Source organism: Salvia hispanica, chromosome 5 (genome assembly GCF_023119035.1).
Source record: "Salvia hispanica cultivar TCC Black 2014 chromosome 5, UniMelb_Shisp_WGS_1.0, whole genome shotgun sequence".
NCBI classification, from domain to species: domain Eukaryota; kingdom Viridiplantae; phylum Streptophyta; class Magnoliopsida; order Lamiales; family Lamiaceae; genus Salvia; species Salvia hispanica.
The window spans coordinates 10,733,312-10,749,267 of NC_062969.1; the positions used below are offsets into that span (position 1 = coordinate 10,733,312).

At 38.8% G+C, this 15,956-nt stretch overlaps 3 protein-coding genes across 5 annotated transcripts; 2 read left to right on the forward strand and 1 right to left on the reverse strand.

Annotated features, from left to right (window-relative positions):
* Positions 1-4,331: 4,331 nt before the first annotated feature.
* LOC125187407 (coiled-coil domain-containing protein 124) lies at positions 4,332-6,613 on the forward strand. Its single transcript, XM_048083995.1, has 3 exons — positions 4,332-5,034; positions 5,404-5,523; positions 6,253-6,613. The coding sequence occupies exons 1-3, from the start codon at positions 4,477-4,479 to the stop codon at positions 6,268-6,270; spliced, it is 696 nt and encodes a 231-aa protein (XP_047939952.1). The 5' UTR covers positions 4,332-4,476; the 3' UTR covers positions 6,271-6,613.
* Positions 6,614-7,177: 564 nt separating this feature from the next.
* Positions 7,178-9,555, forward strand: LOC125187405 (probable serine/threonine-protein kinase PBL21). Of its 3 annotated transcripts, none has more exons than XM_048083991.1 (6): positions 7,178-7,570; positions 7,650-7,759; positions 7,833-8,604; positions 8,728-8,967; positions 9,044-9,193; positions 9,288-9,555. In XM_048083991.1, exons 1-6 carry the CDS (start codon positions 7,322-7,324, stop codon positions 9,402-9,404), a joined length of 1,638 nt encoding a protein of 545 aa, XP_047939948.1. In that variant the 5' UTR covers positions 7,178-7,321; the 3' UTR covers positions 9,405-9,555. The 3 variants fall into 3 exon arrangements, with proteins under 3 accessions (XP_047939948.1, XP_047939949.1, XP_047939950.1); XM_048083992.1 differs by having other exon boundaries at positions 7,836-8,604; XM_048083993.1 differs by having other exon boundaries at positions 7,668-7,759; positions 7,836-8,604.
* Positions 9,556-9,743: 188 nt separating this feature from the next.
* LOC125187406 (L-ascorbate oxidase homolog) lies at positions 9,744-13,205 on the reverse strand. The gene is made up of 8 exons (XM_048083994.1): positions 12,985-13,205; positions 12,544-12,653; positions 11,604-11,874; positions 11,419-11,521; positions 10,962-11,304; positions 10,514-10,882; positions 10,326-10,404; positions 9,744-10,080 (listed from the first exon to the last, which is right to left on the reverse strand). The coding sequence occupies exons 1-8, from the start codon at positions 13,105-13,107 to the stop codon at positions 9,880-9,882; spliced, it is 1,599 nt and encodes a 532-aa protein (XP_047939951.1). The 5' UTR covers positions 13,108-13,205; the 3' UTR covers positions 9,744-9,879.
* Positions 13,206-15,956: the final 2,751 nt, after the last annotated feature.

Below are 15,956 nucleotides of genomic sequence, written 5' to 3' on the forward strand. Positions count from 1 at the left end.
ATATCATATTTTTTAGGGCATAATTTTGGAAAAAAATTAAGAAAAAGTATTAGTGTTAGTGATTTTAGATGGAATATACTAATTCATAATATTAATTAAACTTTTTATATGATACTCCCTCCGTCCCACATTTTTAGTCACAATTAGTTATGACACGGGTTTTAAGGAATTGGTGGAGTGTGTAATTAATGAAGTGAGAGGTGAAGTGTGTAATAAATGAAGTGGGTTGGTAGAAAGTGAGATGAGTTGACTTTTTAGATTTAAAAATGGTGTCTTTTTCTATAAGTTTGGTTGTTTAAATTATGTAAACTTATGGTTATTAATTTTCCAACTTGTTAAATCTTTTTTCTTTACAAACATTTAAGCTATGTCAAAGTTAAAAAAGAAAAAAATTGTTTCACACATTCCACAACCATGTAAATTCGGCCCTAAGCATCTCAACACATTAAAGAGGAACCAAATTCAATTTTCATTAACTCAACCTCCAAATTAAGGAGGGAAAAATTCATTACAAACAATTGGAGGGAAAAATCCAAAATCAAATCTAAGCTAAACTATGCCTATAAGTACATTCACTCCACCGTTACTCCAACAACTTGAACTCCACCTACCAACAAATCAACCAAAAGGTATTTATAGCTAAATTACCCTCTGAAAATTTTCATCATAGGGCCGAGGAGATGGAGCAAGAGATGGAGCAACAGACAGAGCAGGAGCATATGCTCCAGATGGAGCCACATATAGAGCAGGAGCAGTTTCCAGAGGCAGAACCAGAGCAGGGGCCGAGGGGCTGCAAGACTTTGACCAGCCAAGAGAAGAACCATATTGTGCAGTTCCTTCAACAGCAATGCAGAACTGGAGCCCTGCCACATGGTTCATTTCAACTGGCAGCCAACAGATTCAAAGTCCACAGAAGGACAGTGACCCGCATATGGGGGATAGCCAAGTAGCACATTCAAGATGGGAAACCTGTTGTCATGAGGAGCAGAGCATCAGGATATACTAAGAAAACAGGTACAGTAATTTTTTATGAAGATAAGTTCAGAGAATTGACTATTCTTGAGAGATCTTGCTATAGAAAAGTTGCTAGTAAGATGGAAGTGAGCAAGACCACAGTTGGTAGATGGGCAAAGAATAACCTGATAAGGCCACATACAAATGCCATAAAGCCAGCTCTCACTGAAGCAAATAAAATCAGTAGAATGAGATGGTGTCTTAGTCATATTCAGCCAGCCATATATGAAGGGAAGCTTCTTACCATGTAATGCTCAACACAGTTCATATTGATGAGAAATGGTTTTACATGACAAAGGCTTCAGACAGATACTACCTGTTGCCGGATGAGGATGAGCCTTACAGGTCTTGCAAATCAAAAAGATTCATCACAAAAGTGATGTTCATGTGTGCTGTAAGTAGGCCACAGTTTGGCACAGATGGGCAGACCATCTTTGATGGTAAAATAGGTATATTCCCATTCACAGAACAAGTTCCAGCCAAAAGGAAGTCAAAGAATAGGCCAAGAGGGACACTGGAGACCAAGCCTATCCCATCAGTTAACAAGGAAGCAATTAGAGAATGTCTCCTGAATCAGGTATCAATATTTTTCAACTCACATTCCTATCAGACATTTGTAATGTCATCATTTAGCCATTCATTCATTTATTCACACATAATGCACAGATTATTCCAGCAATCAAGGCTAAATGGCCAGCCAATGCAAGCAAGGAGATATATCCAACAAGACAATGCCAAACCTCACCTAAACTCCTCTGACTCACAATTTGAGGCTCTTGCAAGTTCAGATAGATTTAAATTCCATCTAATTAGCCAACCAGCAAACTCCCCAGACACAAATGTATTGGACCTTGGCTTTTTTAGGGCCATATAATCACTACAAGATGATAAAGTAGCCACCAATATAGATCAATTATTGGGTAATGTTTGGAGTTCTTTTGAGGAACTCACACCACAAACTCTGAACAATGTTTTCTTAACATTGCAAAGTTGTTTTAGCAAGATCCTAGAAGTGCATGGGGGCAACAACTACAAGATACCCCACTTAAACAAAGAAAGGCTGAGAAGGACAGTGGGGCTTCCTACATCACTTGAAGTTGAAGAAAATCTGGTAAGGAAAAGTTTAGAGTATCTACTACTCCCTGAGAATGATGTGGGTGTCTCATATGACATAGGACATCTATTCAATGTTTTAGATGTGTAACTAGGCCACTGGGATCAAGGGGTTTACAGTATAAGCATCAAAATAGCTTGGTGTTTAGGATGTAAACTTGTTTTTTGGGTTATAGACTTCATTTTGGATTAGGATTACTAGGCTGCACTATGGGGTATGGTAACTAGGCTTGGTTACAGGGGTAGAAACTGCATTTTGTATGAACTCCAAGTGTAAGGCATGATTGGTGTGTGTTTTGTTTTTGAAAAACCCTAAGCAAAGCTTCAGCATGAGGTTTAAGCCTCCACACCTAATACAGGGGTGGCTTATAATCACACAAACTTCATCACAGAGGAGTAAACATACAATCAGAGCCAACAAACCAACCAAAGACAGCAAATTTGCAAATCAAAGCCTCCAAACCACCAAAGGGGTGGCTTAGTTCACAAAAAACCAACCAATACAAAGCAATCATAGCTTAGCATACAACACTCTCAGAAAAGCTTCATCACAGAGGAGCCATAGAGCAAATCAGAGCCTCCAAACCATCTAAGGGGTGGCTAAGTTCACAACAAATCAACCAATACAGAGCAATCATAGCTTAGCATACAACACTCTCAGAAAAGCTTCATCACAGAGGAGCCACAGAGCAAATCAGAGCTTTCAAACCATCTAAGGGTGGCTTAGTTCACTAAAAAACCAACCAATACAGAGCAATCATAGCTAAGCATACAACACTCTCAGAAAAGCTTCATCACAGAGGAGTAAACATACAATCAGAGCCAACAAACCAACCAATGACAACAAATTTGCAAATCAAAGCCTCCAAACCATCAAAGGGGTGGCTTAGTTCACAAAAAACCAACCAATACAGAGCAATCATAGCTTAGCATACAACACTCTCAGAAAAGCCTCATCACAGAGGAGCCACAGAGCAAATCAGAGCCTCCAAACCATCTAAGGGGTGGCTAAGTTCACAACAAATCAACCAATGCAGTGAATAACACAGATTATTACATGTAATTCATCAGAAAAATTTCATCATGGAGTATCAAACAAACCACCACAGCCAAGGCAACAATAACCCTCAATCAATTCAACTGAAACAGCCTCCAAACCCTACACAGGGGGTGGCTTATAATTGAAAAAATACTCACAGATTAGAGGAGATCTTTCATGCTAGGCAACAAGATCAACAACATTGCTTTTTCATTCTCGGTGTACTCCACCTTTAATGAAGATTGTGGTTGAGGTTCTGATGCGTCAAAGGTGAGTGATGGTTCAGGCGTTTCTGAGTCTGCATAGGGATTGAACGGCGGTGGACGTTCAGGGCCGTCAAAGCCCTCCGACGGAGCCTGCGTTTCAGAGTCTTCATAGGGCTGGAACGGCGGTGAACGTTCAGATCCATGAAAGCCCTCTGACGGAGCCTGCGTTTCAGAGTCTTCATAGGGCTGGAACGGTGGTTGACGTTCAGACACGTCAAAGCCCATGGACGTTGGCTGGGTTTCAGATCCGTCGAAGACCTCAGCCGGTGGGGGAATCTCAGTGTCTTCGACGACCTCAGACCCGTCCACGCCCTCAAATCGTCGTCGATTTCCCGATCGGTGGTAAAAATCTACCGCTCGTTCGATTTCCCACCGTGCAATGACTTCCGGTGGTGTATCAGGGACGATTAGGGTTCCGGGAGGTGTATCGAAAGACGGCAACGATTCAAACTCCGGCAAATCATCCCACTCATCGGCCATGACAAGCGAACGGTGATGGAGTAATCGTCGGATTTAGATCGGCGAATATAGTAGGAGCCGATTAGGGTTCCTTAGATTAGGAATAGAGAGAGACGGGTAGGTGGAGTGAGAGAGAAGTGAAAGTCAAATGGGGGGTTGGGGGAGTTGGGGGTGGGGTTAAGGGATTTTATGTTTTTGATTTATTTTGTGATTTATTTTTGTCCTGATAATGACATTTGAGTGTAATTTTAGTGAATAATGGGGTAAAATTTGATGTTCAAATATGGCAAATTCTAAATATGACTATAAACGTGGAACGGACTTTTATGGCAAAAAGTGACTATAAAACTGGGACGAAGAAAGTATTTGTTAATTTAAAATATTTTATACTCAATTAAAACATCAATTAAAACATCGTGGAAATATTTATTACCCCAAATTCTGATCCGTAGTCGATATTCTTATATGCGTTCGGTTCAATCCGATTCGAATCGCAATTCCTAATTTCCAATCAAAATAATCATCTGATAGATTGGCACAAATTTGTCGAAATTTTGTTGTGAAAAGCAGGTTTAATCGTCGAAAATGCCGAAGAAAATGGGTGTGAACAGCAAAGCCGAAGCAGCTAGGGCACGGAGGAGCGCAACCGAGTCTGAGCGGAAGGAGCGCGTGGAGAAGGAGAAGGAAGAGCAGTACTGGCGGGAAGCCGAGGCAAATAAGCCGAAAGCGGCGAAGAAGCGGGAGGAGGAAGCCGAGAAACGAGCCGAGGCGAACGCGCGGAAAGCCGAGGCGCGCCGATTGGCGGAGCTGGAGGAGAAGGAGCTGGAGAAGAGCCTCACCAAGCCGGATAAGAAGGCGAATAGGGTCGGGGTGCCCCTGCCGAAGGTGACGGAGGCGGAGCTGATCCGTCGGAGGGAGCAGGAGCAGGCGGCGTTGCAGCGTCGCGCGGAGGAGGATAAGAGGAAGCAGAGCCGGACGGCGAAGGAGGAGGAGTACGAAAGGATGGTGAGCGTGGAGAACACCAATCGCGATGATTCGATTATCGAGGCGAGGTCGGTTGATGAAGCGCTTGCGCGGATGACTATTGTGGATAGTTTGCCGGTGGACAAACATCCGGAGAAGAGGCTCAAGGCCTCGTTTAAGGTAGGGTTGATTGGTGAATTCTCTTGATTTGAATGCCGATTTGAATCAGATTTAGAGTGATTCTTATTTTGGCCGGATTAGCATGATTGATTTGTGGTTTTTTTTATTTGTATGATTATTCGAATTGGAATTAGACTTAAGAGTTAGAATTCTGAATTCAGCCGAATTAACTGCTTTAGATATGTGATTTGAATGGAAATAAGGTAATTATGTTCTTTTTCTGAGTGGTGTTTGAGGGGAATTGGTTGTTTGAGCTAATATAAGCTCATATTGCATTGTTACAGCAATATGTGGTTTTTGAAGTTGATCATAGCCTACTGAGTTGAGCTATTCTTTGTTTACGTTTTGATGTGTTGTTTATGTCTGCAGGCTTTTGAAGAAGCTGAGCTCCCAAAGTTGAAAGCGGAGAAGCCGGGTCTAACGCACACTCAATACAAGGATATGATTTGGAAACTCTGGAAGAAATCTCCTGACAACCCTCTTAACCAGGTGAAAACCAATTTTACTTGAAAATGAGATTGCAATAATTGCAAGATTTATACGCATGTTATCTTTAGCTAGATTTCTATTGCATGTGGATGAGAACAAGTTATTAGGAATGTTAACTGTAAATTTGTAATTGAATGATTCTAGTTGTTTTGGGTGGAATTGTCATGGTCAGTTAATTATTTAATTATATGCCAAATCCTTGTTCTGATGTTATGTTTATTCTCATGAAGTTTATCCTTGTTAAAGTTAAATGTATTCTCATGTTTGAATGTGGTTAGACAAATAAATGATTAAAAGTTGCCTTGAGTAATGAGTGTGTAATGATAAATTTGAAATGCTTTCGTGATTAAACACAGTGATTTTGTTTCACTACTTGAATCACAAGCCTGAACAAACCGTTTTAAGAAATTGTATTTTTGCTGCTGTGTGTATTATATTACACAACTTTGGATAAGATGCTTCATCTGAACAAATTAGTTTTGGAGTTACAATTGGAGTATTGCCTTCAATAAAGGAAAGTTCTTAGATGAAAAATTGTTGTATCATGTATTGGGATTTCTTTTATCTTATTGCATTGGTTGGCTTGTCATGAAGAACAGAAAAATCCCACTTATGTGTTGAGTGCCTAAATAGTAAATACGGTGTCTTTTTTCGAGCCTTTGTGTTACCCTAGATGTTAATGCTAAATAAAATTACTGCAACTTACTCTTGCTCGATCTGAATGTGCAGGTAGCTGAGAAGGCGTAGGCGTGTCTTTTCATTAGAAGCCCAATGAGTTTTCTCTGGGACTTGTGCAAATAAGCTGATGTTTCATATCTGTGTGAGTATGTTGATGACTATGCGAGACAGCTTGGGCCGCCTCCACCTCCTCCACCAAATTTGCAGTGTTCCATCTCAGCTCGATGCAGTAGATTGAGATAATAAAGCGAACTATGTAAAAACCATTTTAAATACAACCATGTATGTTTATGTGAATGCATCCCAATTGACCTCTTGCTTTACAGAATTTGTCTGCGTGGTTTATTTGTAAAATTAGCTACTTCTCTTGAAAGAGATTGTCTGTTTGTATCTACTACTACATCAACTTGCATTTCCACTTCCTGTGTGTGTGTGTGTGTGAGAGAGAGAGAGAGAGAGAGAGAGAGAGAGTTAAGTGATACAGTTTTCACAGTTATGCGGATGCTGTGCCTGTGCAGATGCAATTATTTCAGCATTATGTGAAAACTGTTGTGTATACAACCAATTGAACTCAGCCCCAAAGGTCGAGATCAATAAATAAGTTTGCTGTTGTGGTCTTGCCTCATCCTTTGATCCCTTCCACTGGTGCTCCTCTAACGTGCTTGTATCATGTCGTGTTGGGTAGTGTCGTGAAGAGAGCTTCGAAACAATGTGGTTTTGGGTGTTTGGGCTGGATCATTAATGAAAGTCCCCTGTCGTTTGGCTATCAAGGACAACAATAATGGTCGTGCCTAACAATAATGGAGGAATCTAGAGAAGAAGACGGTGTTTGCATGCTAATTTATTTAATTTCACTACAGAAGTTATGATTTATTCAATTTCAGTGAAGGCAGTTAGCTGCATTACTTGTTTTTTATGTTATCAATTTCCAGCCAGACATCACACTAAATGCTTAAACCAACAGCAAATTTAAGCATAGGGTCCACAGTTATCAATATCAGCTCTCCCTAATTTGAAAAATCTCACAGCAGTTTGGCAGATTTTCAAGCCTAGTCTAGAGCTGAAGTGATATTTCCTGCAATGGGATGGTTGTTTTTAGCAGAAATATCGACTGCGTGTTATGGATGGAAACTTGAGAATGACTCGAGGGATTCTGGGGCGGCTCGGGAGCAAGTCAGTGAGCAGAAGAAGAAGAATCATTGTTGGCTTGAAATCTGATACTTGCAGTAGACAAGTTTTGTTGAGGTTGCTCCAGTTGGTCGTTGTGCGTGGGGACAGCGTGCTTGCAGTTCATGTTCAGCAGCACCAAGATGATGCCTTTGATGCCAATACATTCCACATGTATGAAGATATCTGCAAATCAAAGCAGGTTGGAATCTTTTCTTTGCTTCTTGTTCATAGTGAAAGTTTTAGACATATTTGTTTGATTCATTTTATGTTGTAATAAGGTGGATTTTGAAGTCAAGATTTGTAGTGGAAGCTGCTATATAGCAGAGCTAGCACACCAAGTTAGAGTAACATTTGCAACTATCCTTGCTGTTGGATGCAGCAGCGGCTGGTAATTTTCTTACTCTCCACCACCACCAACTCAACCACCCAAACCACACTACGTTCTAACGGTTTTATTTAAGCAGCCCGGAAAGTACAACTGTTGCCAAATGCCTGAAAGCTTTGCCTCCTACGTGCAAGCTTCTGATAATGGGCAGTGGAGGGAAAGTCATATTACAACAGATGGGGACCTCACAGCAAGGATCCAGCTCCAGAGTTTGTCGAACATTTGTGTCGTCTTTATCAGAATCCAGCAGCTCCGATCCACATATGTCCAGGCCTCAAGTCAGGAAATCTTGGTCCATGCCATCCTCATCAACAGCACCTTCAACTTCAGAGCAATCCCAGAGTGGAAATTTGTCTCCAACATTGTTCCAAAGATCGGTCATTGTGGAAATGAGAGGCCGTGACAGGTGCTTCACGTACAAAGAACTCAAGCATGCTACGGGAAGTTTTGGTGCTGATATGTTGATTGGGGAAGGTCCAAACAGTCGGCTCTATAAGGGGGTTCTTGGAAACGGCCAGGCAGTGACAGTGAAGGTTCTCGGAGACTCGGGCTCCCATGAGGCTGAAGAAGTTTTTCTTCGAGAAGAGGAGGTTTTGAGTGGCTTGAATCATGAAAACATAGTTCAAATCCTTGGATATTGTAACTGTAAAGAAATGCGTGCAGTCGTTTACAGCTTAAGCGATTCAAGCCTCAAGCAAAAGCTTGACCAGTTGAAATGGTGTGAGAGAATGCAAGTTGCACTTGGTGTGGCTAAGGCGTTGGAGTACCTTCATTCATGCCATCCTTCGATTATACATACTGATATCAACTCATCAAATATCCTCCTTCAAGAAGATGGAAGGCCACTAGTAAGATTTACAGTATACTTGAACATTGTGATATTTCTTTTTTAAGACTAAAGTTTCTTCAAAACAAAAGGGAAAAGTTCTCTATAGTTTATCTTTGTAAGTACTTTGGTTTTGGTTTTCCAGCTGTCTGATTTTGGAGCTGCAATAGTCAATCTGTCGTCAGCCAGTCGATCCACTACATACAGAAGGCCGGCTCATGTAGTCGAGACGTTCAGATACTTAGCCCCGGAGTACATAATGTATGGCAAAGTTGATGAGAAGGTAGATGTGTATGCTTATGGGATTTTGCTGTTGGAACTGATAACTGGGAAAGAAGCTACTAGAACAAATCAAGCATCAAATGAAGCAAGTCTAATTCTTTGGGTAATTAAATTGAATTTTGAGCCAACATGTTCAATTTTTTTTATCACCTTATCAAGACTGCTGACGAAAATTACAGGCAAGGTCTCTGCTGACATGTGGTGTATACGAACGCCTTATTGATCCCAGCCTAAACGAAGAGTACAATGATGATGAGATGAAAGCCATGATGATCGTAGCACGCCTGTGTCTCTTGCATTCGTCTTCTAGGAGGCCAACAATGAAGATGGTACATCATCTGCTCTTTTGATCATGTTAGTAGAACAGCGCCCATTACAAAAGAAATCGGAAAATTTTAATGAGCTACTTCTGTTTCTTGGCAGATCCTAGAATTCCTCGCAGAGCCAAATCACGTGTTAGATATCCAGAAAAGGAGTGGGGATCTTCTCGTGCAAATGGATCCCGGGAATGAGAGGGACTTAAGCAGGCATGCCCAGTAGGGTTCTGGTGATGTAGCCTATAGATGATGAACTCTAGTTTCTCTTTTCGATTTCAAGTGCATATGTATGAGTGTACTGATTCATTCAGTTTTTGTCGTACTATGCTGTATCTTCTGTTGTGTCGTGAAATATGATGTCTGTTTTCTGTCGAGCAATACGAATTTTAGCACGTTGTAGACGACATATTTCTCTTGCTAGTATTAGGACTAAAAAGAATGAAAGATTACATACATATGTAACATTTTCTTACATTACATAACTTATTTTGAAGATGTACAGAGAAAACTACTCGATTGTGAATTCAAGAATTGATACACTACACAACATGAAACATGATAATTAAAGAATGGAATATTTCAAACTTATATAGCTTTTTCTTACATGACTTATTTTGAAGAAATACAAAGAATGAGACTGTGAGTAGGTGCATTTTGAAGCTATACTTTTAAGGTTATACAAGTGGCATTACTATGTACTAGCTTCTGCCGGCAGCTCTCCCACAGAGAAGGGCGTTGGAAGGAATGAGATACTCGTCTCTGGTGGACTTGACCGGTGTATAGACACGGAGATAAAACTGCTGTCCGAGGTACTGTCGAGCCCAGTACTCAGACCTAAGGTTCCACATTCCTACATTGTCTAGTGCAACATAGATTGCTGTCCAAGACTTGGGATAAACCTGCGTTGAAACAGTTCCAAATATATAAGTCCCATATGCTAAAATGCAAAATCTTGTAAGGTAAAAATACAATGAAACAGTACAAACAAGTCCAAACAGGGAATCGAATAGATTACAAATGCAATGAGATAGGTTAAGTAAGACTATGATTTCACTCAATTAGATGAATGTTTATGTAACAAATAACCTTAGTTTATAGTACTAAAAATGGCACATTATGAATCTGGATTATAGAATATTCTAACCTGTATTGTAGAGCGGAAAACAGCATCTTGAAGATTGTACTGTTTCTTGCTATCTGGTGTCCAAGAACCTGCATCCATCCTGCAAAAAATGTGCAAAAATAAATGAGAATCTCCTTTTTCATAGTGTAATTGATCTTAAGTTAAATAAATGTGGCAAAAGAAATGAGATGAGTTAATAGGGAGCTTACCCTACTACAAAGAAAGAGTATCCATCAAGATGCCAGCTCTGCAAGATGTTTTCTCTGTTCTCAAACACAATCTCAACAAAGGCTCTGTAGTCAGCTCCCATCACTGCCGTGTCGTTGCGGATGTCTCGCGAGACGGGAGGGGAGTCCGGGATGCTCCCGACGCGGAACACCCCGTCGATGTTGAAGTAGTCCGCCAGCTTGAGGGGCGTGTCGGCTGCCACAAAAGACACGCCGTTCACAGCATAGCGCTGCTTGCCGTTGAGCAAGCCGGGTGTGTTGCCTACCCTAATAGTCCTCGATACGTTGATTTGGCCGTAGTGGTATGATCCTTGCGGATTCGGCCTCGGTCCACTCGCCGTCAGATTAGTCCTGTTAGAAAGGGCGGACGCAGAAAAATATATTGTAAATTTTGGTTGTAGTTAAAAAAAATAGCACCCATATGTATGACCTGATGGAACGGGCCTGGTTGAGGGACCATTGAACGTCTTCAGGGGCGGGGGGAAGAGGGCCGGAGGCAGGGGTTCGGGAGGTGGAGTAGTGGAGGACGGCGGTGGAGGTGAGGACGGGGGAGGAGAAGCGGGTGGAGACGGCAATGTGGTAGTCTTGAGGGGGCTGGTCGGCGGTGACGAGGACGGAGTAGGACTGGCCTACGTGGACGTCCAGCGAGGACAGCATGGTCTGCACTGTGTGCGTGCCTTCCACTTCAACCAGCTTCATGCTGTGCCCTTGGATTCTGAAATTCAGTGAGTTTCTCAATCCCACATTTGATATTCTCAGCCTGTATGTTTTCCCTGCATAATTAATAAAAAGTCTTGTTTAGGAGTAATATCTCAATTTATTATTTTAGGACGTCTCCAATTTAAAACTCAAACTTACTTAATATGTAAAACTCAATTTAGGCGTACCTTGTTCGAGCGTAAACTTTGTGTTGTTTCCAGCGTTCCCATTGATGAGAAGGGCGTCTGGGAAAGCGAGCATTTTCCCAGAGTCTAGAACCGACTGCAACACCTGCCATTTTGGAGGATGGAAGTTAAGTAATTGCAACTCCAAATACAAGAATGCATGATGCAAAATATTAAGATTATGAGACCTTGTGGTTGGCTTTGTACCAATCGCCGATAAGGATCGTGTAGTCGGCGTGGGGTTCGGGGAAGGGGACGGGGATTCTGGGGCGGCTGAGGATGCGGATGGCGCCAAATCCACCGGCGGCTTTGTGGAAAGCGAGAGATGGGAAGTAGTAGAAGCTGCCGATTTGATCTTTCATTTGCATTGTGTAGGTGAAGTTCTTGCCCGGAGGGATCGGACATGTTGTCCCGTATACTCCGTCTTGGAACGAGTTCTTCCGTTGCTGGACCCCACTCCTGACTCCACAGTAGGAATATCACAAGGTGTGCAATTGTAATTAACATTATTTCAAAATTATTTATTTTATTTAATTGACTTTAGTTTGGGGATCAGTGTAACGTGCATGCATTTTAAGTTTATTTTTATAGTGAAAATCTTTCAAGTGTGTGTGATCATCAAATAAGCACGACCAAGCTAAAAATGCAGTTGGTTAGACTTAATTGTGATAAAAGCAAATTAATTTTATGTACGGAGTAGTTTTTACTTTATGTATATTAAGAGGTCTATATTAATACATGTAACGCGCAGCCCTTAATTATATTTTAGCAAACTTAGAGAGAGAGATGCCTATATTAGTACTATATATTAAAAGCATTAAGACTTAGATTGTGACAAAGCACATTCTTTACGTAACGCGCAGTCCTACAAAGGTTAACTATAAATTAATAATTTATGCAACTTGCATGCCTAATTAGACAGCCCACTTTCACACTTGAGAGTAATTATTGATATTAAATTAAAGGCGTGCTGTTGAAATAATCAATTTAAATTGCATATAACAAACGGACTACATTATACTTACAATTTATTCCACGTTATGTGTATCACGATTGCTATAAAAATAGTTTTAATTTATAAAGATTAAAACTAAAAAAAAATATTTTATTAAATTGTTACTAACTTACCATGAGAGGAGGAATGGCTCTGGCAAATTGTTGAAAACGTTGATTATAATGTTATCGTTTGTGACTGAATAGATATCAGGTCCTGGAAATTGCCCATTTATCAAAATCCCCTGAAAATGAAAAATTTAAATAAAAGTTAAATATTTATATCCGCACATATGAATACATGCATAAACAGTTTATTTCACCCTTTCTCGAATAGTCATGCAATGGCACACTAGTGCAATATTTAGCGACCACATATAACCATTTTTCAAATGGAGCACGACATCATGCGTAATAACGACGATATATTTTTCATTTTTTAGATAAAGGCAGGTCTATATGTGCAGTTCGCATGATAATACACGACACGAACATAAAAGAGGTGATTTTTTGACAAAAATAAGATCAAAGCAATGTACAAGATATTGTTATGCATAAATGTAGATATATACACACCTGTTGTCGAACACCTAAAGGGTAAATGTCACCGTAAGTGATGTTCCAAGTGAAGAATCTGTAAGGATCCTCGGCTCTCACGCCTCCGACCACACACAGAATCAAAACCAGGATATGCAACATTTTTTACAAGGACTTGTTTACAATCGTAATGAATGAATGAAGGAACCAAAGTTGAGGGTTGTGAGGTTGGATTTGTGAAGGGTTGATATAAATAGGAGGATGAGAAAGAAGTTAAATTATGAATGGAGATGAACTGGAAACAGAATGGCATTAGTAGACGAGTTGAAAATGTAATGTGTGTGAAATCAACAAACAAAAGGCGTCAAGAAATAGATAGCGTAGCGGTGGGTTTAGACCACCAAAACCCATACCCCACGTCCCAATTGTACAAATACCTTTGCACAACGTACAATAGTTTATTGCATAGCTATACCTCCCGTGTTGGATTATTTCATTTCTAATTCCACGCACCATAACGAAATCTACAATGCCAAAAACAATAATATTTTAGTAAATACACATTAATTAATAATCTTAATTAATGTCAAGATATGAATACACCTTTTAGTATTAGTTTTGGTAATTATAGATCGAATTCCTAGTTTCGAAAATGGTGTGACGTGATCAAGATTCACTTTCTTTTTCAGACATTATAATTTGGCATGTGAATATTATGCATCGAAACAATTTAATCATATACGTTTAATATCTCAATTGAATTAATTACCAAAACTCATTATTGAACGCGAATTGTAATGTAAAGAGTTGACTAAGATGATATGGTATCGTACGCGTCAAAGTCACATGTATCAGTGTGAAATCAATATGTAATTTCCATTTGTTTATTTAGTATTTATTTTGATTTTCCTAATTGTTATATATATTTGGGCTTATAGCTGGAAATCTAGCGCGTCCGTGATCATAGACGGGGCACACGGAATTTGCATGTGGATTTTATCTAAATTTGTTAGGCTTTTACAGTTATAAGTTTGTAGCTTTTGTTGGTTTCCCAACTTTTTATTTATAGTCATTTGGTTATGGGAGTGTTTAACATATACTATTACTCAACTTATATTTCAGATTCAACAGAATTCAGATTTAAAACATTATCCAATCACATATATTGCACATAAAATAAAATGACAAATATGTTACTCGAATATCTGGACACATCTACACTAGAAGTGAAGCGATTTCACAGGAGACTTCTCATTTTAATTTTATGTGTGATATTTTTTAAAATATTGTTACATTTTATTTTATTTCATTAGGGGGTTTCGTGCACTCCTATGATAGGGGCTCTTGATTTTTTTGTACATATGTGCATTGTATATAATCCTGAAAAAATATGTTGGAGTATATTTTAGAATCGTAAGTCAGTTGCATTTTATCCCAAAATGTCCTATCAGTGTGTAGATAATGAACAAGAAATAATTAAATTTCCACTATCTATATATATTTTGATCTATTGAATCACAAGTACAAGATTTGTTTTCACTTTAATCCTATTTTATAGTATTCCCTCCCTCTCTAATAATTCGTCACCATATAATATGACACAAGTTTTAAGAAATATAATAAAATTTGGTTTGAAAAAGTTAGTGGAAGTAGGTCCTATTTTTATATACTCTCTCTGTCCATGATTAAATGCATAATTGACCGGTACGTAATTTAGGAAATTGTTTGACTTTATGTAGTAAAGTGGATACAAAAGTTAGTGGAATGTGTGACCTACTTTTATATATTGGTTTTATATTAAAATGTGAGTAGAATGAGTTAGTAGATTATAAGGTCCACTTACCAAATATGATAAAAATGAAATGAGACATTCATTGACGGATATATGAAAAAGAAAAAAATGAGACATTTATTGGCGGACGGATGATTTAGTAGAATGCGAGGTCTACTACCAAATATGATACTCCCTCTATCCCACAAGAATATACACTTTCTAATTTTGAAACTCTTTACTCTCAGGTGGTACTCATTCTCCACTAAAAATACTTTTATTACTTTTTCTCTCTACTTCTCTCTTGTTTTACCCATTTTACGTTAAAATTTGTGTCAAACCCAAAATGCATATTCTTTATAGAAAGATGGAGTAATAGAAAGTGGTTTGAAAATGTTAATGAATACTGCTAGTTCTACCTACTACTATATAATAGTTTTATATTAAAATGTGAGTTAGTGGAATATGGGATTTACTACCAAAGTGAAAATGAGTTTTAAGAAATATAGTAAAAAGTTAATGGAATTTATGTCCTATTTTTATATATTAGTTTTATAGTATTAAAATGTGAGTGAGACAAAGTTAGTGGAATGTAACACTACCAAAATTGATAAAAAGTAAAAGGCGACAAATTTTTGGAGACGGACGAAAATAGAAATAAATGACAAATTTTTAGGGACGGAGGGAGTATTATATTTTGATCTAATGAATCACCTCTCAATTTAATTTTGATATAAGATTTGTTTTCGCTTTGACCCTAGGAGTATTATTTTATGTTGTAGAGGAAAATTAATAATTTCATGTATTAATAAATAGTGAGACCACCCTAAAAATAAATATAAAAATACTAGTAAGATTATACTATTGTTTATTGGACAGAATGGTAGTAGTAAAATATAATCAATCAGCAGTGAGACGATTGGGATTTGGGGTTACGCGTTTGACAACTTGTACATTGATAAGATATACTACTATTATATTCTTAATTTGACTTGTATTTCAACTTGCATTTTATAATTATCATGGAGGTTATATCTCAATTAATATATGTATATAATATAAGCTGAAGCATGGAAGTATGGAACTTTCTTAAATCTCGGTGGCTATATATCTTATGCTTTGTCCAGTTTTTTTGCTGACTTTTCTTTCCATTTAAAATACTCTATGAACATTTGTATTTGTACGTTTTCGTATCTTAATTATAGCACCTCCAACCATTGCACTAAACTCAAATCTATTT

Excerpts from the sequence above, each read along its gene's own strand:
- LOC125187407 (XM_048083995.1), top strand. The coding sequence starts at position 4,477 with ATGCCGAAGAAAATGGGTGTGAACAGCAAAGCCGAAGCAGCTAGGGCA. Across the intron at positions 5,035-5,403 it reads GGCTCAAGGCCTCGTTTAAG|GCTTTTGAAGAAGCTGAGCT; the intron begins GTAGGGTTGATT and ends TTATGTCTGCAG.
- LOC125187405 (XM_048083991.1), top strand. The coding sequence starts at position 7,322 with ATGGATGGAAACTTGAGAATGACTCGAGGGATTCTGGGGCGGCTCGGG. Across the intron at positions 7,571-7,649 it reads ATATCTGCAAATCAAAGCAG|GTGGATTTTGAAGTCAAGAT; the intron begins GTTGGAATCTTT and ends TGTTGTAATAAG. Across the intron at positions 8,605-8,727 it reads AAGAAGATGGAAGGCCACTA|CTGTCTGATTTTGGAGCTGC; the intron begins GTAAGATTTACA and ends TTGGTTTTCCAG.
- LOC125187406 (XM_048083994.1), bottom strand. The coding sequence starts at position 13,107 with ATGTTGCATATCCTGGTTTTGATTCTGTGTGTGGTCGGAGGCGTGAGA. Across the intron at positions 11,875-12,543 it reads GAGCCATTCCTCCTCTCATG|GAGTGGGGTCCAGCAACGGA; the intron begins GTAAGTTAGTAA and ends CTGTGGAGTCAG. Across the intron at positions 10,883-10,961 it reads AACCAGGCCCGTTCCATCAG|GACTAATCTGACGGCGAGTG; the intron begins GTCATACATATG and ends CCTTTCTAACAG.